This window comes from Mauremys reevesii, linkage group 7, assembly GCF_016161935.1.
Source record: "Mauremys reevesii isolate NIE-2019 linkage group 7, ASM1616193v1, whole genome shotgun sequence".
In the NCBI taxonomy this organism is placed as follows: Eukaryota; Metazoa; Chordata; order Testudines; family Geoemydidae; genus Mauremys; species Mauremys reevesii.
The window spans coordinates 16,367,947-16,394,819 of NC_052629.1; the positions used below are offsets into that span (position 1 = coordinate 16,367,947).

General features: G+C 42.5%; 1 protein-coding gene across 2 annotated transcripts in view; it reads left to right on the top strand.

Moving 5' to 3' along the window:
- GRK5 (G protein-coupled receptor kinase 5) overlaps positions 1–26,873 on the top strand; it is a 228,489-nt gene that overhangs the window by 71,149 nt on the left and 130,467 nt on the right. For both annotated transcript variants that reach the window (XM_039547923.1, XM_039547921.1), the window contains exon 2: positions 22,599–22,694. In XM_039547923.1, the coding sequence (XP_039403857.1) occupies positions 22,599–22,694 (96 nt within the window). The remainder of the gene's footprint in view (positions 1–22,598; positions 22,695–26,873) is intronic.

Consider the following 26,873-nt stretch of genomic DNA (forward strand, 5'->3'; position numbering starts at 1 on the left):
TAACTAACCAGATAGCTCAATTTCAATCACATACTGAAATCCAACACAGATAAGTCTGGAATCTTAACCATTGGCTGTTGGAGGAGGAGAGGGTGTTGATCCGTGAGTCTGTAATAGAACACAGAGGTGATGGAAGCTCGCTTTGAATGGAGGGGGGACAGAGGTGCTGAGGGTGGGAGGAATGTGGGGGTGTCAGAGATAGGAGGACAGTTGAGGGTGGGTGCTGAGCAAGGGAGGGAGGCTGCTGAGACTTGGGGGTGTGTGTGTTTCCTACCTGTTCCTGGACCCAATCCCAGGCACTGGGGTGGCCTCTCCAGACCCTCCGGAGCCTTTTGTCTTCTTTGAAGCGTGTCCTCCTTTGCCCCCCCATGCATGAGCACAGTTTTTGGGGAATGTTGTACGGGGGCAGAAACGTAGATCAGCCCCCACAGTATTTCCATTGCGAAAGTGCTAGCCCTCACTCCCACCCCAGTTCTGCTGCACTTGATAGAATAGCAGGTTTTAAAAAACTTTTAAATACCTGCTTTTGACTTCATTGGGGTAACTCCAGATTTACATCAGTGAAGAGAGATTAATATCAATCCTTTTATTTTTGTAGTACAAGTAATTTAGGCACCTAAAAATCACTAGTCACTTCTGAAAATCTTGGCCCAAAGCTGCCATTTGATTTGAAGTTCTACTTTCCCACTTTCTGTCTTGCTTTATTTTCCTAAAGACAGCATATACTGGTCAGGATACCATTCAGTGCATACACTTTTGTGCCAAAGTAAAGTATTCCACTGAAACTTTAGCTTCCCAATGTTAGACTGACATCCTTTCGTTCCACTATCCACTTTGGATCACTGTTTTTGCATTAAAGGGACATCATCTGTGATGGGTTTGGTCACAGAGACCTCTTGGGACTGTCACCTGATGTGCTGAAATTACCTCTGAGCCCATTTTCCCTGATGCTTGGGACTCCAACACCCTGTCCTGTTGAGCTAGACACGCAAGCCTGCTGCAACACAGACCCAGGGTCTGAACCATGCCCCAAAGCTGCAGACTTAACTGAAAACAGCTCAGCAAATACTCCTGTCTCCAGCACCCAGTTTCCAATGGGATCCAAACCTCAAATAAATCTGTTTTACTCTGTATAAAGCTTATACAAGGAAAACTCATGAATTGTCTGCCCTCTATAACAGTGATAGAGAGAGATGCACAGCTGTTTGCTCCCCCTGGTATTAATCACTTATTCTGGGTTGTTAATAAACAAAAGTGATTTTATTACGTATAAAAAGTTGGATTTAGGTGGTTTCAAGTAATAACAGACCGAACAAAGTAAGTTACCAAGCAAAATAAAACAAAACATGCAAGTCTAAGCCTAATACATTTAAGAAACTGAATACAGGTAAATCTCACCCTCAGAGATGTTCCAATGAGTTTCTTTCACAGACTGGACTCCTTCTTAGTCTGGGCCCAATCGTTTCCCCTGGAACAGTTCTTGTTAGTTCCAGCTCAGGTGGTAACTAGGGGATTTCTCATGACTGGCAGCCCCCTTTGTTCTTTTTCACCTCCTTTTATAGCTTTGGCCCGAGGCAGGAATCTTTTGTCTCTCTGAGTCCCCACCTCTCCTTCTAAATGGAAAAACATCAGATTTAAGATGGATTCCAGTGTCATGTGACATGTTCACATGTCCTGTGAGACTTCATTACTCACTGGCTGGCACACACGTATACAGGAAGGTTTACAAATAAACAGAGCCATTTACAACCAATTATCCTACTTAATGGGAGCCATCAAGATTCCAAGCCACCATTAATGGCCCACATTTGCATAGTTACAATAGGACTTCAGAGTTGTACTTCATATTTCTAGTTTTAGATACAAGAATGATACATACATGCAAACAGGATGAACACACTGCGTAGATTGTAAGCTTTGTAATGATACCTTACAAGACACATTTTGCATGAAGCGTATTCCAGTTGCATTATATTTACACTCATTAGCATATTTCCATAAAATATATGGAGTGCAACATCACACCATCAATTTGAAATTTCCCTTGCCAATTTCACATTTTTTCCCAATAATACTTACCTGTTTTTAACAGTGGGGGTTTTTTTCTCTCTCCGTTCATTGTGTGAAATGCTCACAAAAAATGGGGGAACTGACTGATTACAGAAAGGAAACAGTTACAGCGAATGAAATCGTGGCCCCATTGAAAAAAATGGTAAAACTCTCAATGACTTCAGTGGAGCCAAGATTTCGCGCAGAGTGCTTCCAGGTGCAGTGCATTCAGGTTGCAGCCTCAATGGGGCAGGCCTTGTATATACAATCCTAGCACAATGGTGCCTCAGTTTGGTTGGCCTCTAGAAATTACTACTGTACAAATGTTAATAATAACAAAGAAAACAAACCAAATAGGCAAACACATTTTTCCCTCTAATCTCCTTCAGTTTTGGTAATCTGGGAGCTTGTAACAGTGTTATCTAAAAACAAGTCAGACAGAAGCGGTTTTTGGTGGTGGTTAACGTTGATGGTGTCTATTTAAATATGTTGTGCCAATTTCTCATCCCAGATGTGCATGTGGAACAACTCTATAGATCAGTTAAAGTCATGCTAACACATCTGAGGACAGAACTCATCTTGAATCTGGTAAATAATTGCCTAGTCTCTTTTGTCTGTAAAGCACTTTGAGGTCTGTAGCTGGAAGGCACTATAGAAATGCCAAGTATAATGTTGATTTTATTCTTTTTATTAATGCACTTTAAAAACAGATTCAGAAACATTTTTCATTTGGAATGTGAAGTCAAGACAGCTAAGTGCAAGCTGCTTTGTCACCTGTTATGAAGAATGTGAAATGAAGCAAGATCTGCCATATATATATATAGGCTTTTTGTTCCTTTCTACCTTTGAATATATTGAACCAATAAACACATTTCACTGATATTTTTGAATGGAAACCTTTGCCTTTCTCATGCATAAAATCATTTTGTTTTCTTCTGTCAGTATAGATGCTCTTCCACGTCTTAATTTTCAGGGGATTATCATTCACCCGTAGAAAGTTTCCCCACAGTGACAGCCAAAGGCTTATTCCTGAAGATTTTTTTTTTTGTCGTATCTGGGTGGTGGATATGTAGACTGGGGTTTGTATGCTCGCACCCTCTCTCTTGCTCTCTGTTTGTTTTGTTCTTTGTTGTTGTTCTCTTAGGGCCTGATTTTCAGAGATGCTGGGCACCCACAGTTCCAATTTACATCAAGTGGAGTTGTAGGTGATCAGCACAACAGGGCTTTGGGTCATTATGGCTCATAAATATTGCTGCATGTGCGAGAATTCCTAGGATCTTGGGCAACCATTGCCTGATTTCTCAAATTTCAGGAAAGAGGTAAATACATAAAAGTCAAGAAAGTAATTGAAAATCACGGTATGGGCTGTCTCTTCATTTGAAGATAGCAAGAAATGTTCAGATTTGCGGAAAATGTGCTGATAGAATGTGTCCCTTAGTATTTAGGTGTATTACAGTAACACCTGGAGGCCCCTGTTTTGATCATGGCCCCATTATGCTAGGCATGTACAACCACATGTGAGAGACAGTCCTTGCACTGAAGAGTTTACAGTCTAAGGAGCAAAGGGCAGCCTGAACTTTGAGTTTCCTGTCTTTTTGTTGTTTTTGTGTATCTCGCCCTTAAACGATGTTTTTAAAGTTTAAAATATTAATGCCAGCCAATTGAAATGATTCCCCCCGCCCTTTTTATGTTCTTATTCAGGAGGTTATAAATATCATGTTACACAGGAAGCAAATTCCCTTGTTATCAGATTGTTCTGTGGTAATTTTTCTTTTCCTCAAAAGCATAATGGTGAACTTTATCAGTGCTCAGTCATTTGTTTCCTATTAAACACAAGTGATTAGGATGCTATTTGGCCGGCCGTGAAGAGCAACTGCCCTGTTTTATCTGTAAACATAGCCTTAAACTGGAAGACACCTGAAGCTGGCAGGAAGTCGGATTTAATAGAGTTTAATGTCCATGAGCGGGAATAGTCTGTTTCCCGGTAGGGCAGGCTAAATATCAACTGCAAAATAAATAAATAAAAGTTAATTTAAGTGCCCTTAAGAAACTGAGCTAACAAATCCAAGGAGATCCAGAGTTCAGACTGATGTGCCATTCGTGCCTTGTAGAGCTGTGTCTAGATACCGCAGGAGTCTTAGGTCAGTTCTGTTATGTTACATTCTGTGTGCTGCTGTGCAGGCTGAGTTGCCAGATAAGACAGCTTGGAGTTTCCATGTAAACTCTGAATTTCTTGGCTTTTGTGAGTGTAAAAATCAGAGAATTAAAACCATTTAAAATGAATTATTTTTTTTAATGAATACCATTTAAATGAATGGCATTACATTGTTACAGAGGGGCTTAATGGACCATGTAATGTAACTTGTGGCCACTTAGGTCTTCATATTTGTCACTATGTGCCATCATACCCATTTGTCAACTTTACAACAGCACAGAGGAGAAATCTGACATCCTCCTACTCTGAAAATATCTTCCATTAGTTTAGGTTCACTGATAGCAGCATAGGAACTATGACACACAGTGAAACATTTCTGATTCCATCAGCAGAGGGCAGTGATGCACATACTATTCAGTTCATGGCAGCAAACTGTCAAGTCAGTTTTTAAACTGTGCAATATGGAATGAATTGGGCAAATGTTTAATTCATGATCCTAACCCACCTCTCCTCCCTGTAAAGGAATACGTCAAGACTTAGTGGAGATTGTTTAGTCTGCAAATGTACTGGGCTTCCTTCAGAGATGAAACTGTATACTGTCTGATGAGTGACAAAGGTGCTGCATGAACGCTAGCATGTATACAATTGTACGTTAATGCCAATTCTCAGTTATTTCCAGATTTTATTTGTTTAAATGGCAAAAATGATTAATTCACCAATTCTGGAAAAATATGTCATAAAACAAGTCTTTTTGTTTTTTAAAGTATATTGAGACCAAAAAACCCCCAAATAAACAGTAAACTCCACCTACTGCTAACTTCTCTTTTGTTGGAGTTAGGATAGAATATGACCGTATAAAGCAAACTTTTATATCTGAGTTAGAAGCACATGAACATAATGGTTTGTCATGGACGTATTGGTATGACTCTCTTAAATACAGCAGTGTAAAAGTTGCCATTATAATTAGCTCAGTTAGGGACTACACAGATTTACTTTAAAAAACAAATGTGTCTGTTCCCTGGTTGACTTAATCGCTTCAGAAATACACTGTTAAAACTATATGTGTGCGTGCGTATAGTGTTTAGTTACCTAATTCAGTGTTGCGTATCCTTGTTGGCAGTGTTCTATATTACAATTATTAATTGAAGACATCAACATGTCCCATGTTAAGAGGAATGATTTATGATGCAAGGAGTTATTTTAAAGGTACTGGAAATGATCAGATACACTGTGGTGGAGTAGGGACTGTCTGTGTGGGGGATGGGAGAGCAGGGAGGATTTTAGGTGAGAGGCAGGTATGCAGACTGTAACATGAGCTAGGCCTGGGGGAGGGGAGGTGACACCGCTGCCCAGGAGCTAGACAAAGAAAAGGGGTGGAGGGGAAGGGTTGAGTCAGTCTTCGGTTGGGGAACTGGGTGGTGGGTTTTCAGGGGATCCTAGGCTGGGATTCAAGCACCCTGAACCCCCCCGAAAGGTCAGATTGAGGGGTCCTGGCTCTGAACACGAGCTGGGCTGTATCCTGTGTTCCTGTTGTTCAATAAACCTTCTGTTTTACTGGCTGGCTGAGAGTCACTGTGAGTCCAGGAAGAGGGGTGCAGGGCCGGACTCCCCCATACTCCGTGACATACACTGATACTGTGTCTTTTATAACCCAGAAAAACCTCCTCCTTTGCATTTGTGGTTTAAATTAAGTGCTAGATGGGTTCACATGTTCTCAGATGAAAAGGAAAGATGTGCCCTTCAATTTATTACACAACATAGCTCAGAACTAACATGACTAGCTTTAAATTAGAACCTTAAAACAAAGAGAAGCTTTCACGTTATTTTTAAAGCTCCGTTTTCCACATTAAAATCTGAATTGAAATGAGATTAATAAACCTGCAAACAAAGTGAGCAGGCCTCATTCTTGCCGTGAAAGTTCATTACAATGGCAAATTGTTAACAGAGTTCACAAAATGTCATTAACAGGATAAAAATGTGCTCCTGGTATTTCCCATTTTTGTTATTTCTCTCATGATGCCATTTGCTTCTCAAAAATGCAACGTCGAAAAACTAGGCTTACATGGGACAATGAAAGAGAAGCATTTTCTGGAGGAAGGAAATCCCAAAGGAAAGCTTTTACTTTCTAAATTACATTTTTTTAAAAAGCATTTCCACAGACAATTACATTTTTTTAAAAAGCATTTCCATAGACAATTATTTTTGTCAATCTCTGTATTTTCTTTTCAAAACAAGATGAAACCAGCCGTGCCAGATTATAGGAGTACAAGTCCCACCCCCCGAATGTATTTATTTATTTTCTAATGTATTTAAGGACTATGTTTGTGTTGTAATTTTTTTTAAAAGGATACTTAATGAGTGCTGGATCAGGCCCACAGGACTTGATCTTGCTTCCACTGAAGTCAGTGGGAAAGCTCCCTTCAACTAACTTCAGTGGGAGCAGGATTTGGCCTATATTGATGATGTCAGCAATCTAAGACCCTCCTCAAATAATTTTGTTTTCATCTCATCAACAGTAACTCATTGGTCAATTAAGCTGGTGGCCTCTGACATGTCACTGATTTTTGGGTAGAGGGGACAGATTCCTGTGAATATCTGCTCACTGACATTCCCCACAAGCTGTCCTACAGTTTTCTTTACTCAGAGCCTTAGCCTTTACCCATCACCAGGGCAAGACATATGCTTTGTAATGGAAGTTGGTAACAGGCTGTCTCAGATCATGACACACTGACCTATAAGAACGGCTATACTGGGTCAGACCAATGGTCCACCTAGCCCAGTATCCTGTCTTCCAAGAGTGGCCAATGCCAGGTGCTTCAGCGGGAATGAATAGAACAGGTAATCATCAAGTGAGCCATCCCTATGGGCTAGGGCCAAGGGTAACCGCAAACAAGGAGCAACCTCCAGCTGGCAAAAGAGAGAGATGGTGTACGTGGTTTATTTATTTAGATTTATAATATGTCTCAGAAGTGCCTATCCCTGATTCTAGGTGCTTTTGACGCTCTTATAAATACACTCCCATTGGCCTGGATTGTCACTTTAGGCCAGCCCTGAGCAAGCAGCAAAGAGTGAACTGCGTTCCCTCAGGAGTAGCTCCAGGGCGTATTGTGACAGACACCCTTCTGAGTCCCAGTTCCTTCCCTGCTGCCTCCTTGCTCTGGGATGGGGTAGTAAGTAGCTTTTAGCCTCTCCTGGCAGTAAACAACGATACCCCTTGTGCAGGCCAGGGAGCATGGTGATAGCGGAAAAGCTTCACTCATTTGCCACCCATTCCCTGCCCACCTACTCTGGAGTTGGGGAGTAAGTGGGGAGGGAGCAGGGGCTTGCCTCTCTGCACCGGGACACAAGGTTTGGGTAGCTTGTGCAAGGGTGTAACTCTTGTTTATTCCCGTGCTTGGGCATGTAGTCTTTGAAGCTGTGATTTAGCCCATAAAAATAACCTAGCAGCATCCACTCACTCTGAAATCGGAAAATAACCAACTGGAAATAAAATCAAAAGGTAAACACTACCCCCTCTTAAATATATTTAGGGGGAATTCAGTCTTAGGGGCGTCCAGTCATAATGGTAGCCTTGCCTCACTGGCTCCTCAGCCCAATATATGCACCATTTGGTCTGAACCTGGGTGACAGAGCTGGTACTAGAAGCCAGGTCTCCTGGCTCCTATGCCATTGTCCTATCCATTAGGCCACACTGTCTCTTCATCCCCATAAATACCAGCTTGGGACGACTGTGCCCATCCCATTCCCAACACCTGGGTAACAAACTGGGCCCTGAAGGATGGGCTATTTGTGACCATGGAGGGGATATATTCCAATATGGGGGCCCCCTCATGGAGGATGCCCTGTCCCTCTTCTTTTCAGTAATTGTTCCTGTTTCCATTGTGTTTTTCCCATTGGCTGGGTCTCTGGTAACTTGGTGCTGGGTCCCATGCGTTTGTGTGTATAAATGGAGCTTTGCCAGTTTTGGAATCAGTACCCAGTTTGTAAATCCCTTTTGGGTGCAGTGAGTCCGAGGTGGAAGGCAATACTTTATCGAGGTCCCTTCCCAGCCCTACCTTTCTATGATTCCCTACAGCAATAGGAAAAGGGTTAATCCATCACTGGCACGAGGCTTATGTGTTCAGTTCATTAAAATGGTGCTAGTTGCAGCGAATTTTTCAGGTGGGTGTTTGCGAGAGGGAGGCTGAGCAGACAGCACTTGCCAGCGTCATCTGAAATTAAAGCATAACCAACACAGTATTAAATCCCATCTCTTTTTATTCACTGCTTTCTGGCACTCCATTAACAAAGCAGCTAAACCATCTGACCAGCCTGATCTGTAATAAGGCTCCTCTTATTTATTTCCCTGTCCCTCCTAATTTTCTCTTTTCTTTTCAGCCTTTCTTGTTGAGCCCTTCTGCACTGGTAACTATGGAAACACTCATGAATGAGTGAAAATAGTACATTGCTACTACTAACTTCGCTTACCAAAGCTCTGCCTGATCTTTTCATACAGCCTGGGGTACTCCGAGATCCTAGAGAACTGGATACGTTCTGCTCGTTATTTGCAATTGCAACCTGCAGAATGCTGTGACAGAATTAAGTGAACCACGGGCACTGCAGTCTGTTACAATAGATAATCACTTAGCTTTTGCAAATTACCTCAGAATCTTTTCTCCAACCTTTGACAATAATGAGCCTAAATTCTGCAGCATAAAATCGTGTTACTGTAGTCTTTTGGGCAGTTTCTTCATTGTTTTTAAGGGCCGCGTTTCCGACGCTGTAGTATTTTTGATTTAGCCTGATATATTGCTGTGATCCAGTAAAAGGAGCTATTGGGTATCTTGTTGCCGGGTAGTAAAGGAAGTCAGGCTGCATAATAAATTAAGAGATGGCAGTCATGGGCAATGCCCAGTCAACCCAGTAACTGCCCATAAATTGTTTTTGCTGCCTGTGTTATTAACCCTTTAGTATCAAGGGGCCACTTGAGATCCCAGAATGCTGCCTTTCTGTTTACAAAGATGTCTCTCTCCATGCAGATCAGCAGCTACTCCATCCTTGCCCAGCTAGCTAGCCAGCCAGCCTATCTATCTTTAATCCACTGTGCATGGCATGTGGCGTGTCTGGGCCAGCCAATTAACTGCAGTTTCCATATGCTTGATCTTAACTGGCATTTCAAACTGATTTTCATGGAGACACTCCCCTTCGTATCTTTGAATATTGCCTGTGAATTCTTCCTGTGGCTGTGGAATTAAGTTACATATTGGTGGGGGGAACCCACTTTGAACAAATGGACCTGTGCATGGGAATGTTCCCCACCAGGGTGCTGTGTGGGTGCAGCAGTGCTGTCGAATGTTTACTGGCTAAGGACTTGGAGTTCTGCAGGAGAGTTCTGCAGCACACGTACAATGAAATGATCTATTTTTGATGTGAAGAGAGGGGAAGCCAGTTCTTCAATTCACGCTGCTTCTGTGTCCTGACAAGGCTCCTTTAAGTTCAGGCATGGGTAGCCTTCAGTCGTCACAGGGCTAACAAGCTGGGGTCCGGACACAGCTCTTGCGTGGAATGCTGTGTTGTTCTCTACCGGCCACCTCTTCTGATTGTAAAGCAGCTTGACACCTTGTCTCCCACACTTAGCCTGCTCCCCAGATAACACAAATGTGTATCGGAGATCAGGTTTCAGAGCAGCAGCCGTGTTAATCTGTATCCGCAAAAAGAACAGGAGTACTTGTGGCACCTTCGAGACTAACAAATTAGAGATCAGTGATTAGCAATGGGCAGGGGATTTTGAACAATAAGACACTACCCCCCTAACCCCTAAGCTTGGTAGGCTCTGAACTCAAATAGAAACTACTGATACTAGAATGGTGGGTTGTATTTCTGGTTGGCTCTGGAAGTGCTGAACGGCCTGAAAAGAGAATGTTCTGAAGCTACTCTGAGCAGGAAGTACAGGACATTCTGCAAGTCAACCCATTCTCATAAGACTCTCAGCCCAAGTTTGCAACCCAAGAGGCTCACATAGTTTGTACAAGCCTTCTGTGGAGTATCGGGGATTTATCCCAGCGCCAGAGCAGGGACAATTCTAGGCCTGGCACTATGCAATGGATCCAATGGCTCCTATGGACCACTGCAGTGGTGCAGACACACCACAGCATAAAAATGCACCAGCCACTCTGTCTCACTCCCACAACACCCACTTTCTCATACATGCCTATCCCATGCTGGAGCATCCCATATGCTGAGGCCTGTTGCAGGAGATAGGGGGATGCAATGGCAAGGATATTCCCTGCGGGCCCTGGGAAGTTGCTTTACAACATCTTTGTGCTGCCAGAGATGGTGAAAAAAGGGCTGTAAGATAACCAGGAATCAGGCTCTGTAAAGTTATGATGGGGTGTACTGCATCTTTAAATGTTTAGTCTGCCTCTCTGTGTGCTAGGAAGCAGGGCTATGAGGGGATTCAAGATGGAGGATCTTGCAGCTTGAGAGATTCACTCTGATGCCTCCTTCATGGAGACTTGACATTGGTTCTTTCTTGTTGTTTTCCTGACGCTGAAATAAGTAATGCACACGTTGTTGTTTGTTTATGAACAAATAACAGCTGGATTTCTGGGGTACTTATCAGAACATCTGCAGGCTCCCAGCAATTAGCTGGAACTAATAATCAGTCAGATTAGGGAAGATATTTTCTGTCCCAGATCATTAACTTTTCATCACATTTATTAAGACCTCCCCACCCCATAATCAAGTCAATAGGAAATTAATTTTGAAGCAGTTGGTTAAAGGCGGGATGGTTCCTAAATGGAACTTCCTCCCACACTGTGGGAAATTTTGGATTTGGGTCTGATCTCCATGGCTCAGAAATACCCGCAGTAAAAAACAACTATCACATGAACAAGGATAAAATGGGAACCCAAGTTCTTTTTGGAGACCATGCACGACAGATTTCTGCAGGAGAAAAAGCCCACACAGCTCTTTCTGACATGGACATGGGAGCCAGAATTTCTAGAGTTCAGGGCCAAATTTTCAAGTGCTCAGCATCTACCAGTGGGGCCCAGGTTTTCAAGAGAGCTGAACTCCTATTTGGGTATCCGCACAAGGGCCAGATTTTCACAAGCGCTCTGTCCCCCACAGCTCCCATTGTGACCTGAAAAGCCAGATTTCCAAGAGAGTTTTGCACCCAATGGGCTGAGCGCATTCAAAAATCTAGCCACTTCTTTTTGGTATCTAAATGGGACCAGAGCTCTTCTGGGAATTCTGGATTTCAAGGCTAGCCCTGCAAACACTTAAGCACATGAGTGCCTTTATTCATGTGAGTTGTGTCACAAGAGTTCCGTGCATACCTGAGTGAAGTCACTCACCTGCTGAAGTATTTTCAGGATCAAGTTCTTAAACTGTAGCCAGCAGCTTTGGATGCGTTACTAAAACAGGGTAATACATTTATAAGGCAGGTCATAAGTTGAAAAAGCTGTTGTTAAAAATGGTTCCTTCCTGAAGAGATGTTATCAAGCTCTTTACAAGCAAGCTGTGTGGAGCGCAAGGTTGTGCTCACTCTTTGGAGAACTGTTAGGAAGAGAAAGCTGGACCTTTATGTTCAATATATATTCTAGTTGTGCAAGTCATTTAGGTTAAAGGAAGTGGTGGTGAAAGTAGGAAATTGGGTGTAGGTCCCGGGAGAACATTCTTTGAGTTCTTTACTTTTCATATGATTTTAATGCTGGAGAAAGTTGCCAGCCCTGAAGAACTAAGACTGGTTTCTCCTCCCCCACACACTCTCAAAACAGGCACAACTAAGGCTCCCACTATGCTGTCCAGCAAATGTATCAAAACTAGAACTAGTCAGAACATTTTAAACGGCACAGTTTTCTGTCAGAAAACACAGTTTCATTTAAATCAAAACATTTTGATTTTGATGATATTTTGAGGGAAAACTGTTGAAAACAAATAATTCTCTCGTGTTTTCGCTACTGAATTATATTACAATAATTTTAATATTTAATATTATATATTGTATGTTTCAACAGTAGAGAAATGGGACATTTCACCTTCTTGAAATGAAATTATTTTACATTTTCAAAAGAAAATATTTCATTATTCCCAAATCTAAATTTTGTGACATTTTTGTTCCACAAAAAATTATGAAATGTCAACTTTTTGTTGTGATTCAGAATGTAAACAAATTTGGAAATGCCAGTATTTCCCATGCAACAGAATTTCTGGTTTCTAGCCAGCTTTAATCAATCTCTGATCTGGTGAGGCCACCTGTAGGGGTAGAAAAATTGTTAAGGCTTCAAGGCAGATCCTGTCTCTCAATAAAGGCCTGATCTGAAGCCCACTGGAATCAACAGAAAGGCCCCTGTTGAGTTCAGTGGGTTTTGCATCAGACACCATGGCTGCTTTATGCTTCTCTGGAGGTGTAAAATGACCTCTGATGCAAAGCCCAGACATTATGGCTTTAGAAATGAGTGGTCCTATTGAAACTGGGGTCTGATTTATATGAGCACCACCCTAGATGTTTCCATTGCCATAGGAACAATAGAATTACCAATCCAGTCCAGTATTCTGTATCTGAGAGTGGTCAGTACCAGGGGCATCAGAGGAAAGTGTAAGTAACCCTGCAATAAGCAGCTACTGTTTCAGGGAAAGTTTCCTCTCAGCCTCATTAATTATGTGTGGTTTATTTCCAGACTCAGGAGGGTTTATATATCTTCCAAAGCACTCTTTTAAAAAAAATAAATTGTAAATCCATTCAACTGTAATTCTGGCTGCTGTCGTTATCCATATAAACGTTCAGTCCTTTCTTTAATCCCACTAACATTTTGGCGTTAATGATATCTTGCGTCAAGGAGTTCCACAAGCTAACTGCACATTTTGTTAAAAAGGAATGGTTCTTTTATCCATTTCCAATGAGCTACCTTTCATTACACCGAACGTCCCCTTTTGCTTGTATTATAAGAGATGGTGAGAGAAGTTGCCAAGCCACCTTTTTTTATCGCATTCATTATTTTGTGCATCTTTTACATGTCCACTTCTTATTTATCTCCTCGCTAAAGTAAATAATCCCAGTATTTTAGACCCTTTTCATACAGAGGTTTGTCCATGCCTCTAATCATTCTTGTTGCCCATCTACCCTGCCTATTCTCCAATAGAAATGTATTATAAAAAATAAAAATGGTTCCTATTACAAACATGAAAGGAGTTTTTTCTCACACAATCCCATCCCTTCACCCTGGGGAAAATAAAATAGGAAGCTTATTTTAGCCAGACAACATATTAGGGGATCCCCGTAGCTAATCTGTTTTTGGAAAACTTCATAGAATCATTGGAATCTCCAAAATAATCTCCTAATTTACTACTCCCAGTACAATGAAGAAAGTTAGTGTCTGTGACTTACGAAATACCATCAAAAGCCCAAAATACGCTCTCCAAAGAGAATCAAATTCTGTAGTTACCATCATATATCAAAATGCAAAAGCTGAGCATGGCTCTCAGACTAGTCCAAGATTTTGTTAATTGTGGTTGTGAATATCACGGCACATTTCCACACAAATCCATCTGCATGTTGCTATAGATATACATGCTTGACAGCTTCAGTTTGGAAAGCATCCCATCACTGTTTATTTGAGAATTAATGGCAGATGCAACTCACGTTCAGTCCTCCAGACCCAGAGAGGTGTGAATTTCATGAATAACATCCTAATTGGAGTCTAGGCGCTTACAGTTGTTTGATGGTGGCTCTCCATCGTCTACACAGGCTGTTAGAGGACCAAAGACACATCACAATCTTACTACTGTTATTTAAAGCCCTTCATAATTCTGTCCCACAGTAGTCACTGTTAAAAACTAAACATTTACCCACAGAATAAAAATCCTTATATCTAGAAAAGAAATAACAGGGTAAAAGATGAGTCTTTAATAACAATCACTTTACCTGCGTGACTGCCACTCAACCATTTCTCTTGCCCACAAGTCTAATCAGCCATAGCAGATTGACTCCTGGGGCTTGATTCTCATTTACACTGAAGGCCCTTGATACCACTCCAGCACCAAAAGTGGCCATAATGTAACCTACATTTACTCCCACTTTAAGGCCTCTTTTCCTTGCCAGAGTCAAGGAAGCCCGTTAGCGATAATCTTTAATAAATCCCTAAATTCGGGGATTGTACCGACGGACTGGAGATTAGCTAATGTAGTTCCTATATTCAAGAAGGGGAAAAAAAGTGACCCAGGGAATTATAGGCCTGTTAGTCTAACATCTGTAGTATGCAAAGTCATGGAAAAAATCTTAAAAGAGAGAGTGGTTCCAGAGCATGAGGCCGATGGCAACTGGGATAGATTACAGCATAGATTTACGAAAGGTAGATCGTGCCAAACCAACTTGATCTCCTTCTTTGAGAGAGTAACAGATTTTTTAGACAAGGGAAATGCGGTGGATCTCATATATCTGGATTTCAGTAAGGCGTTTGATACGGTACCGCATGAAGAATTACTGGTTAAATTGGAAAAGATGGGGATCGAAGTGAAAATCCAGAGGTGGATAAGGAGCTGGTTAAAGGGGAGACTGCAGAGGGTAGTATTGAAGGGGGAACTGTCCGGTTGGAGGGGGGTTACCAGTGGAGTTCCTCAAGGCTCGGTTTTGGGTCCGATTTTATTCAATCTATTTATTGCTGACCTGGGAACCAAGAGTAGGAGTGGGCTGATAAAGTTTGCGGATGACACCAAGTTGGGGGGTATTGTCAATTCGGAAGAGGATCGGGATATTCTCCAGGGAGATTTAGATGACCTTGTAAACTGGAGTATTAGTAACAGGATGAAATTCAATAGTGAGAAGTGTAAGGTTATGCATTTAGGGATGTCTAACAAGAACTTTAGTTATAAGCTGGGGACACACCAGTTGCAAGTAATGGAGGAGGAGAAGGACCTAGGAGTCCTGGTTGATCGCAAGATGACTATGAGTAGGCAATGTGATGTGGCCGTTAAAAAAGCTAATGCGGTCTTGGGTTGCATTAGGCGAGGTATTTCTAGTAGGGATAAGGAGGTGCTAGTCCCGTTATATAAGGCGCTGGTGAGACCTCATTTGGAGTATTGTGTGCAGTTTTGGTCTCCCATGTTTAAGAAGGATGAATTCAAACTAGAACAGGTACAAAGAAGGGCCTCTAGAATGATCCGAGGAATGGAAGGCCTTTCGTATGAAAGGAGACTTGAGGAGCTCGGTTTGTTTTCCTTAACCAAAAGAAGGATGAGAGGAGATATGATTACACTCTTTAAATATATCAGAGGGATAAATACCAGGGAAGGAGAAGAATTATTTCAGCTCAGTGCTAATGTGGACACGAGGACGAACGGATATAAACTGTCAGTCAGGAAATTCAGGCTTGAAATTAGACGAAGGTTTCTAACCATCAGGGGAGTGCAATACTGGAACAGTCTACCGAGGGAAACAGTGGGGCGAAGGACCTCCATGACTTTAAGATTAAGCTAGATAAGTTTATGGAGGATGGTATGATAGGATAACGGGCTTAGTCAATAGGTCAATTATGTGCCTGGTATGATATAACCTTTTCCAGAGGGTTTGGCTGGAGAGTCTTGCCCGCATGCTCGGGGTTCAGCTGACTGCCATATTTGGGGTCGGGAAGGAATTTTCCTCCAGGGAAGATTGGCTATGGCCCTGGAGGTTTTTCGCCTTCCTCTGAAGCATGGGGCAGGGTTCACTTGCTAAGGAGTGGGTGGATCGGCTTATGTGGCCTGCATCTTGCAGGAGGTCAGACTAGATGATCATAATGGTCCCTTCTGATCTTGAATTCTATGATTCTATGAACCCAAGTATAAATGAGAATCAGGTCCTGTGATTAGGGTCTTCTGTGGCCTAGTGGCTAGATCACTTGTTTTTCACTCTGTAAGGCTACGAGGGGTGGTAAGGAGACCTAGACCCTCCCTCTCCACTGGGTTTCAGCCCAGGGCCCTGTGTATGTCAACCCCTAAACAGGGGAGATGGGTCTCCCTCCTGGTGGTGGTGGTGGGGGTTGTTGAGACCCTCTTCCCTGGGCTTTTTCCTTCAAGTCTCTTTAGTTTGGGGCATGGCCCCCCAGTAGTCCAGTTGCCCCGCCCGTGAGGCTTATTTGCAGATCCCTCTTGGCAGGGGAGCCCTTACTTGCCTCAAGTGGCTGTGCTGGCTGGCAGGTTTGGGCAGGCAGACAGAGAGCTCCTGCCTCCTCGCTAGTCAGCCCCAAACCGAGCCAGTCTCCTTTCTTTTCTCCCCACTCCAGGCCTGGCATTGGCTGCAGGTATAGAGGGGCCGGGCGAGCTAAACCCAAAGGTTTCTTTAACCCCTGCTATGCCAGACAGCAATTTCTTTGCTTCCTCGCAGGTCCTGAATTTTTAGTGTTGGTCATGATCAGCTCAGCAGCAGATCTTGCTTTGTTGGGGGACCTGAGCTGTGGAACTCTCTGTCACATGAAGTCTGTCAGAATCCCTCATTGGCTGCTTTTAATCCATATATGAGGTCCATTCATTGCAGCCAATTTTTCTTTCACCACTTTTGGGGCCATTAAGTTGTTCTGAATACATTTTTCCCTGTAGAGTGTGTTAACTGGAGTGTGTGGTTTGCCTGAGGGCAGGGTTGCCAGAGCCTTTGAGGGTTTCAGTTGATGTCTGCTTGGGCAGGTTGTTCTTTAATGTTTTGTATTTTAAATGTGTGGTGTTTAATTGCAGCTGAGTAGGCACTATATTCAGCTCTTCAGAGAGATTCTTATATGGTGCTGTGCAGGGTCGGTGCAAGGAAGTTTCGCCTAGGGCGTGAAACTTCTACCTTGCGCCCCCCCCTTCCCCCAGCCCTGCGGCAGCTCCCCGCCCCACCTCCGCCCTGAGTACACTGGAGAGGTCAAACCAAACAAGGAGCAATGGTCTCAAGTTGCAGTGGGGGAGATCTAGGTTGGATATTAGGAAACACTATTTCACTAGGAGGGTGGTGAAGCGCTGGAATGGGTTACCTAGAGAGGTGGTGGAATCTCCATCCTTCGGGGTTTTTAAGGCCTGGTTTGAGAAAGCCCTGGCTGGGATGATTTAGTTGGGGTTGGTCCTGCTTTGAGCAGGGAGTTGGACTAGATGACCTCCTGAGGTCTCTTCCAACCCTAATCTTCTGTGATTCTATGAAATACAAATGAGTGTATATAAAGTGCACTAAGTAAATATTTACACCCTGATGGAATAAATCACAAGGTCTTAACAAATCAGACCACAATACCACCCAAAGTTCAGTCTTTTTTGTTTTTTTTGGTCTATTTATTCATTACCTCAAAATAGATAAAATCTGCTAGGCCGCTGGTTCAAACCAACCCATCTCTGTCACAACTAGAAATCGTTGCTATGTAGCGGCTGTTCAGCAGCTCATGTGAAACAAGTTGATTGCATCAGTCCAGTCTGTTGCCAAGTTGAAAGGTGTCTACATCACTGGTAGTACCCCAATTGTCAGTGACAGAAGAAAGGCCAATGACAGAAGAAAGGCCAATGATTAAATGGGCATGAAGACATGTGCTGCACTAGATGTATCTTCTTGTGTGATGGTAAATGTCCATGTACTACAGTGGTGGGGACCATATAATTAGCCAGGTTGGATTAAGGGCAGTTCTTACTCCTAAATGTTTTGTATGCATGTTTTTATTTAACATACGTACAGAGAAAAGAGAGAGATTTGCCACAAGGGATCTGAATACTTGACACTAAAAAGGCCATGTATTTTTTCAGTAACTTCTGCATAGAGAAAATACTTTTGCCTGTAGGACTGGATGGCATAATGAAAAATTATCTTCACTCCTCAGTATGCCAGTCATTACGTGAATGCCCAGTAACAGCACTGAGATTTCACACTGTTGTTGGCATTTCACCTTGTATTGCCATAATCAAACTGAGGTTTCAAATCAGCCACCTCACCCCCTCATGATAAAACTAGCAGGTTTGTCAGGTTTTGCTGTTCATCCTGGTTTTGCAGATTGTCCTGGCCTGGGTAGACAGCATAAAGACAGGAATCAAGGCAAGTGAAAAGCCTTTACTTGTGCAACCTGCACAATTACCAAACTATTCAGAGAAACCTTCCCTTTTAGCTTTTAACTCTGCCAGACAATCTACCCTGTCTCAGCTGTCTCAATGCATTATGTCCTTCAAACACCCTAGAATTACATTTGGAGCCAGCAAGTGCTGCTGGCTCCATGAGAGAGGCTGAGAGCCGAAAGGTCAGGTAGATTAAAGCAGTTGATCAGCATCTTTTAACATAAAGACGTCACAGGCAAAATAGTAACACCACGTTGCATTTAGCTAAGAGCAAATCATTCATCAGAGAAGGCTGTTGCTTTTTATAGGATGGGGCACGGAAGAGAAAAGAACTCACTGGCTATACCATGCATCAGTCACAGTTGTAACTAGGGACCTAGGAGCCCTTCCCAGATTGTGATGCAAATTAATGTCAAAAATGCATCATCCATTTTGTCTGTATCAATATATATTTTAAATCAAATGCATTTTAAAAGTCCTTCTGCCTCATCGTGGTCAGGTTCCCCCACCCACAATATTGAAACTGACATTTCAGGTGAAGAGTTGCTTTATAATGTACTGCACTGATTTGTGCTGCTACAGTTGAAAGCACATCTTGAGAATTTCTGTGAGGGTGGCTTTAAAAAGGAAAAAAAAGAATGATTGATCCTAAAATCTTTGGCCCATTTATTCTCAGTGGGGCAGTTCCTAATCTGGTGTATTTTATCATAGCTCCATTGTTTACACAACCTGAGGATCTGCCCCCACAACTAGTTAATAAATATTTATATAATGCAGTAAATTCCCATGGAGCTATATCATCATAGTGTTGGACACTCAAAAGTTTACAATCTACAGTAAACAAGGCAAATGAACACAAGACAAGGCATGAGGCAGTAGTTCAGGAAAGAGAGTAAAATCAAAGTTATCAGTGGTTAGAACAGGGGTCGGCAACCTTTCAGAAGTGGTGTGCCGAGTCTTCATTTATTTACTCTAATTTAAGGTTTTGGGTGCCAGTCATACATTTTAACATTTTTAGAAGGTCTCTTTCTTTCTATAAGTCTATAATATATAACTGAACAATTGTTGTATGTAAAGTAAATAAGGTTTTAAAAATGTTTAAGAAGCTTCATTTAAAATTAAATTAAAATGCAGAGCCCCCTGGGCTGGTGGCCAGGACCTGGGCAGTGTGAGTGCCACTGAAAATCAGCTTGCGTGCTGATTTCGGCACGCGTGCCATAGGTTGCCTACCCCTGGGTTAGAAGGAAGAAAACATTCCTGGAATAAGTGATTTTTACAATGGGGTCTGAAGAGGACCTCTGCAGCTGGTAGCTCTGGGGTGATTTAAAGGCTCTGGAGCTCCCAGCCACAGCTGGAGCCCCAGGGCCTTTAAATCTTGAAAGGCCTCACCCCTTCTGGTTGAGGCATCGCCCCTGCTTAGGACTCCAGCGACCTTGGTAAATCCTTTAAGTTACTTTCACCTCTGGATGGGGCGACCAGATCTACACACGGTATTCAGGATGTGGGCGTACCAAGCCCTTAAACGACAAAGCCGTTAGTCACAGAGGCAAGAGAATAGAGAAGTGAGCTAGTCATGATTCAGAAAGAACTCCCCTCTATCTCATATTGTGGAAAGGTTGTATTTACATGATCAGAAGTGCCCCAAAAACTCCATGATTTTTGCAAAACTTCCAAAGCTTTCAAGCTTCCCATGTAATATTCTGTTACCTGTTGAATCAACACCCCTTATTTAGTCTGCAAAATCATGTAGTATCCACCATACTCTCAATCTACGATTGCGTCTCTCCCAGCTCACTAACAATGAACTTGGCTCTGAATTAGTCACTCAACGTGTCATGGCATCTAAAGTAGAATTATGTGAATCAGATTTTGTGAGCAGAGACTGAATCACAGTAAATACAGCACTGAGGGAAATCTCAGAAAAAACAGCTGGGGTTTCAGATTTAGAAGAATATTCATTCTCTGTGATTGCACAGCCTGTCTAATTGGGATAGACACGTGGCAGGAACTGTGATGAGAGTGAAACCCTCCTCGTCACATTCCTATACCCTTTATTATTGCTGATGTGGAAACTTTTATTTACACCTTTTTTTTACACCCGTTGTTTCCTGTGGTGGGGTGTAATCATGGGAAAAGAAGAAGGTGAAAAAGAGAGAGAGAAAGAAAAGTTAGAATTAAAAATGCCGGGACAGAGAAAGAAAAAGAGAGACTATTAAAATACCTTCAGTAGACTGAGCTAGTCTAGATGTGAGAAATCATTTAGCATTACACTGCAAGACAATAATTACAGTGCATTTGGCTGTGTCCCTGCTCTGAAATGAGTGAGCCCATAGGTACTAGAACTCTGGAGATCCCAGTAAGAAGCAGAGCTCTACTAAAGATGCTCGAGAAGACGCTAGCGCCTGAGAGAGAATGTGACCTAAAATCATTTGGGTACTGATTGTCCAAAACCTCATCTGATTGATTCCTGGACAGATGGCCCACTTGCCATTCTGCCTCGCCCTAAATTCTGGTAGGACTCTGTTTCCCCAGCCCATGCATCCTTTGTCTCCAGATCTTGCGTTCAAAAAAATCTGTAGACATCATTCCAGTGCAGGTCCGTTGGTGGAATCTGTAGTGTAGAGAATGCTCAGGAGGATCAGATATTGTTACTACTGTGTCAGAACTGAAAAATGAGGTGCGCGGGGAATGTAGGAAGGCAGGAGGTGGAGGGAAAGGCAGGAGGAGTGTGGAGGATAATATAATTAGGTGGAGTTGTGGGGGAAAAGAGATGAAAAGGGGAGGGGAGAACAGAAACTAGAGAGATGGGAGGTGATGTTGTTAAACATGCTCACGAGAGAGATTGTTCAGAGAAGGCAGTGATGCCAGCAGTGGAGTCTCTGGTGGGGATGTGGGAGAGAGAGTGGCCCACTCTCACCCCTAGGGCTTGTCTGCACGGGGACATTCAGGCAAGTTAAGGCGAGTTAACTAAAGCCGTGAAGTGAAAGCACATAGCGCATTAAATCCCCGTGTGGATGCACTCATTCCGAAGCAAAGTGGCCTTTCAGTGAACAAAGATCTCTCTACTTCTGAATGAGAGCATCCACACAGGAGGGAATTAACATCACAACTTTCCCTAATTTGTCTTGCCTCCCGGAGTGGAGAAACCCCGGGTGACTTCGTTGGACCTGGAGCTTCAGCAGCAGTGCTCGGGAGGCTTTGTAACTCACCCAAGACTGGTCTCAGTGGGAGCAGAGGCAGCAGCCTGCATAGATCCATGGTGCCTTGACTCCGGCTGGGGTCGCAGAGGCAGAATTCTGCACAACTTGTACCCCATGGGCTCAGGGCTTTAGGAACTTCGCAGACTCCAGGCAGCTCAGTGTGGGGAGTGCCACGAAGCAGCCCACACTCGCCCGCAGAGTCCTGGCTCTTCATCCTCAGTGGGGAACTATTTTTTTTTTGTGGTGAAGTGATGTATGAAAAAATATTGCATTATTTTCTATATAAACGGTTGTCGCTCACTTTTGAGACCCTCTGATGAAAACATTTATTGTTATTGGCTTGCAATCGACATTTTAAAATGGTATTTAGCACAATACAGGCTTCAGATTAATTCCAAACTGCCTCTTATTTTTTGCAATGAGAACAATCGGGCCCAAAGGAAAGGTGAGGGGGATGGAGGGAGGGGCAAAGGAAAGAAAGACAAAAAAGATAAGAAAAGAATCTCTTCTTTGTATACTTGGGTGAATTGACTGAATTTTCTCTTGTTTTTTTGTTTTTGTTTTGTTTTCAAATGAATACTAACCCTACTCAGTAAGCAGTGATCCATGAGTGTAGCTCCTAAAGGCAATGCCACTTTGAGATGATGGCTGGATGAGGTGGGGGACAGGAGGTGTTGAATTTTGACCTCCAGATCCAAGCCTTCCTTAGGTTTGGGGCTTGGGTCAGATTCAAAATCGGAAGGGGCCTGTTATTCAGATGTGCCTCAGATGAAGTCTAAGGTGGTGGAAACGTCAGACGAAATGTCTAATTTTCATGAATTCACTTTGGGTTGCAATGCCGTGCAAACAGCTCAGTTCAGCACTCTCAAACTGGTTGGTCTTGTCTGGGGCTCAGACTGAACTCTAGGCTTCAGTAATCCAGGTCTGGATCCAAACATTGCCTCCTTGACCTATCTCTGCCAATACAATTTTCAAATATCAGTGTAGCCTGGGCCTTTTTCTAACAGAACACTGACTCTGACTACCACTCTCACAGAGCTGCGATACTCAAAAGGTGTTTATGGGGGCTGTGACTGGCCTAATAGGTCTGAGTGAGAGGACAGCCCAGGTGCGGATTGGGCATGGCACTGAAAAAAATTATAATCCTGACATCTCTTCTCCTTCTTCTGCAGGGGGTGGAGGAAAGCGCAAAGGCAAAAGCAAAAAGTGGAAGGAAATCTTGAAATTCCCTCACATTAGCCTGTGTGAAGAACTCCGAAGAACAATAGGTAAGAGGCCTATTCTCTTTTAGAAACATTGCAGAAACAAAGTACATATTCTCCACACCTGAGCAGCTTCCATTTAGCTCCTGTAACTTCATTGCGCAAACGATGCATTTTTCTGTGTCTGAAGGAGGCATTATAAACTAACATTGGTGTTATGGGCATAAGATGCACTGACCATGACAACAGATGCCTTTGCAAGGCAGAGGACAAAGGCCAAGCCCCTCTGGTTGTGTGTTCAGGCCCTGGCAGCCAAAGTGGACTTGCGTTTACAAGGTGTATCTCCATTATACAATTTAGGATACACGTAACGGATTCTTTGGTTGGTTCATACGAGGGCCAACATTGTGCATAACAGGCTCTACCGAGTGGCAATGGATCCTTTTCTGCATCACCCAACATTGCCTTGAAAGAAGTAGCCCTATATCAGGGAGACCTGGCAAAAGCAGAGAGCCTTTCCGTGTGGCTCGACATTAATAATTTAGTGTATTCTGGAGGTAATATGCAAATAGTAAACACTTCGTACAGCCAAGCAGACTCGCTCAGCAGTAGCCATCCAGCATACATGTCACAGCACTGTCTTTATGCACTTTTATATAGGTCTTGTAAAACTTTTTTTTAAATTACTTTAATATTTGTTTCACATCAATAAAACAAAGGTTTGGCATTGGAGTTTCCTGTTGCTGTTTCCACAGAGTATAATCTCTCCTGCTCACGTCTGGAAATTTTCTTGACTGCATCATTACTGAGCAATGTTAATAAGTATATCCTTGTAAATTGCTGCTGGAAAGCATGATGTTACCATTCCTGCAATAAGGGGTTAACTTTAGCTAGCGAAACTCCTATTTTTCCCCTCTGACGTAAATCCAGACACTGGCAATGAATAAGTGAAAGGCGAGAAATTGTAACAACTGAGATAGCAAATACCATAATTCGTCTGACTTCAGTGGCACTCATGGGACTTGACCAATGTGCTATAGCATGATTTATACTCCAGATTTGCCGAGTATTTATGCAGGGAAAATATGTGGAAAGTTATTAAACTGTTTTCATGGTCTCCTCCAGCAAATTTCACTTCCCTTGCTATGTGGTTGAAGGGAGCTAAAGCAGGGCAATGGACATTTAAAAAAAAAAAAAAAGAAACAGCCCCTCTTCCAGTTCATGGACACTTGCGTACTCTATATTCACGCAAACTTTGGAACAATTTCTGAAGGTACAGAACCTGCTGGGAGCAAGGGGGACTTAATATATTGTCATTTGCATATGGAATTATCTCTGCTATTCAATTAATCTTGGCTCCTAAAGGGGAAAACTGTTCAGCATGAGACTTCCTGCTGCAATGAAACACACAATAACCTTCAAGGAAGATCGTTAAAAAATTCAATCTGTCTCAACTTTTATTGTTTCTGAAATACTGTATGGGTGTCATTTCTGACATTTATTTGTGGCAGTTCCCTCCTAAAATTTGTTTTCTTTGTATCTTTTTATTAATGGACCAGAAAAAAAATGCAGGCAGAAAGTTTCCCTTGGGGCAAAGTGGTCAGATGTGGCTTTGCTGCAAAGATTATTTGTTGATTAAAAATTATAGTGATTGATGCATTTTTTTTGTACAGATGGAAATAAAAAGTCCAAATCCTGCCACCCTTATTCCCGTTGAGTAGCACTTTACACATTGACTTTAATAAGACTACAGAAGGACTTGGGCACTACTCAGCGTGAGTACTGGTATATCACAGTCTGGCCCTAAGCCTAATATATGACTGTTTAAGTTACTGAGGATGAAGATTGGATGGAGCAGTTCTTTTGGCTCTGTACTGCTTAGTTTTATACAATTTTGTGAGATCTTTAAACTGGATTTTTGGAAAAGAGGTTGTCATGTGGACTGCTAGATATTTCCAAATCACAGGTCCAATCCTGCAACCTTTCCACAGGTGAAAAACCTCATTGACTTTAGTGGGTCTAATTGCATGAGGATCAGTTGCAGGGTCAGGCTCTTGAGATGGTGGGGGCGGAAAAAACAACCGTACATGTGATGGGCCACTGTGACAGGTTCTGTCACAGTGGCGTAGTCGAACAGGGTCTGTGCACAGCTGATTGCTTTGAGATACTGGTAGTGATTTTAAGTGAGTTTTAAGCATGTCTGGCTCAACAAGGCAGGGTTCTGGAGTCCGAAGCTGGCAGGGAAAATGGGCTCAGAGGTAATTCCAGCATGTCAGGGGACAGTCCCAAAGGGGGTCTCTGTGACCAAACCCATCACTGTGTGTGTGTGTGTGTGTGTGTGTGTGTGTAAAAATGTCTACCTCTCAATCTGAAAACTTCTATTCTTCTGCACCCCACTAAGATGTATTAAAAAGAAACTGTGTCTAAAAAGTGCAGTGTGAAAAGAAATCTGTGGAAAAACAGGAAGGCTGAAATAAACCAAGGGTCTGCAACCTGTGTTGACACAATTATGAGTCAGTTCATACCTTTTGGTTCTCTCTGTGTTTACAGGAGACTCTGTGTTTGACTATCCATCATCAGGTGTCTTACTGAAAGACTTGCTTAATAACTCCTCCCTCCCCCACTTCTTCTCAGATACAAATATCTAAATTTCAGTGAGTAGCAATTTTTTTTTGATAAATCAACGAACAATGGGAACATCTTCACGAAAGTGCCATTTAGCCAAGAAGCCATTTCTTGGGTCAGATGTCAAAACAGCATTTATTTATTTATTTATTTACGTACTTATTTATTTACCGTTACTATTTTATTTCGTCCTAAGCACACAGCGCCTCTCACCAGGAAACTGTCTGGCCTGTATTGTGTGCTAATTACACGGGCAAGTGGAACAGCAGCGCTGTTCAGAATGATGCAACAATAATGCCTTTACATGCTCTGAATGGGGCTAGTATATTTAGTATGAATGGCTAATGTATGTTTCTGTTTGCAACCCTCTTCATGAGTCCAAAATAAGGAGAAGCAAATTGCATTAAAACAACTAGCATTTCCAAGAGGAGTCTGAAGTATTATTTCCCTTTCCGTGGATGAAAACATGTAGTTCAGACATTCACAACAATGAATCCTATTACAGATACTATTTGTAAATTATATACTACTATTTTTATAACCTGCAGAGAATAGCTTAGCAAAACAGAGGAGTTTTTAGGGGAAATTAGCTACATGCATCTTTAAAAAGCCCTGCTTTGACAAATGTAACCTCAGTAAGTATTTACAAGTTAGTAATGGCACTAACAGGGTAGTTAGACGGCTACAAATACAAGGAAATTTCAGAAAAAGCCCTAATTTTCAAGGCTGGAGTGCCTTTTTGATGATAAAAGATTGTTAATGTCTGCAAATATTTCTGAATGACGCAAAAGCTTCTGTGGGTTAAAAGTGTGGAATTTTTATTTATTTTGCTCAGACCCATTCTGTGCTTTATTCTTTCATAAAAACCTGCTTGGGTGAAAGAGTTGATTATTCTGATCTTTGGCAAATTTTCTTTCGTAACTGTCCAAAAGCTATATAATAAATCAAGATTTTTACCCAGAGATTGAAGTTTATGGGGACGCTGTGCCACAGAATGCGTCTGCTGTTTGTTATGTTACACTGATTTGTTGCATTACACCAGATTGGCTGTCAAAAAATTTAGCTTGTGGCATACTAGATTTATTGCAAAAACTTTAACTCCTTCAGTAAAGAGGATTCTTGTCATGTATTATAGGCAATAAGAAGCCTAACTCTGGTGTTTTTATCTTGTTTCAGCTTTAGACTTAGGCCTGGTCTACACTGGGGGGGGGGGGGTTCGATCTAAGGTACGCAACTTCAGCTACGCGAATGGCGTAGCTGAAGTCGAAGTACCTTAGTTCGAATTACTTACCCATCCTCACGGCGCGGGATCAACGTCCGCGGCTCCCCCGTCGACTCCGCCACCGCCGTTCGCGGTGGTGGAGTTCCAGAGTTGACAGGAGCGCGTTCGGGGTTCGATATATCGTGTCTAGATGAGACGCGATATATCGAACTCCGAGAAATCGATTGCTACCCGCCGATATGGTGGGTAGTGAAGACGTACCCTTAGAGAGGTTTGTAATCAAAAGGATCAACACTAACTTTGCTTTACCACTTGTCATGCTTGTTTTAAACAATAATTATAATTCTTCCCCTTCCAGTTAACCTGTTGCAAGTCATAAGTGTCCGTCTTGGTCAGGG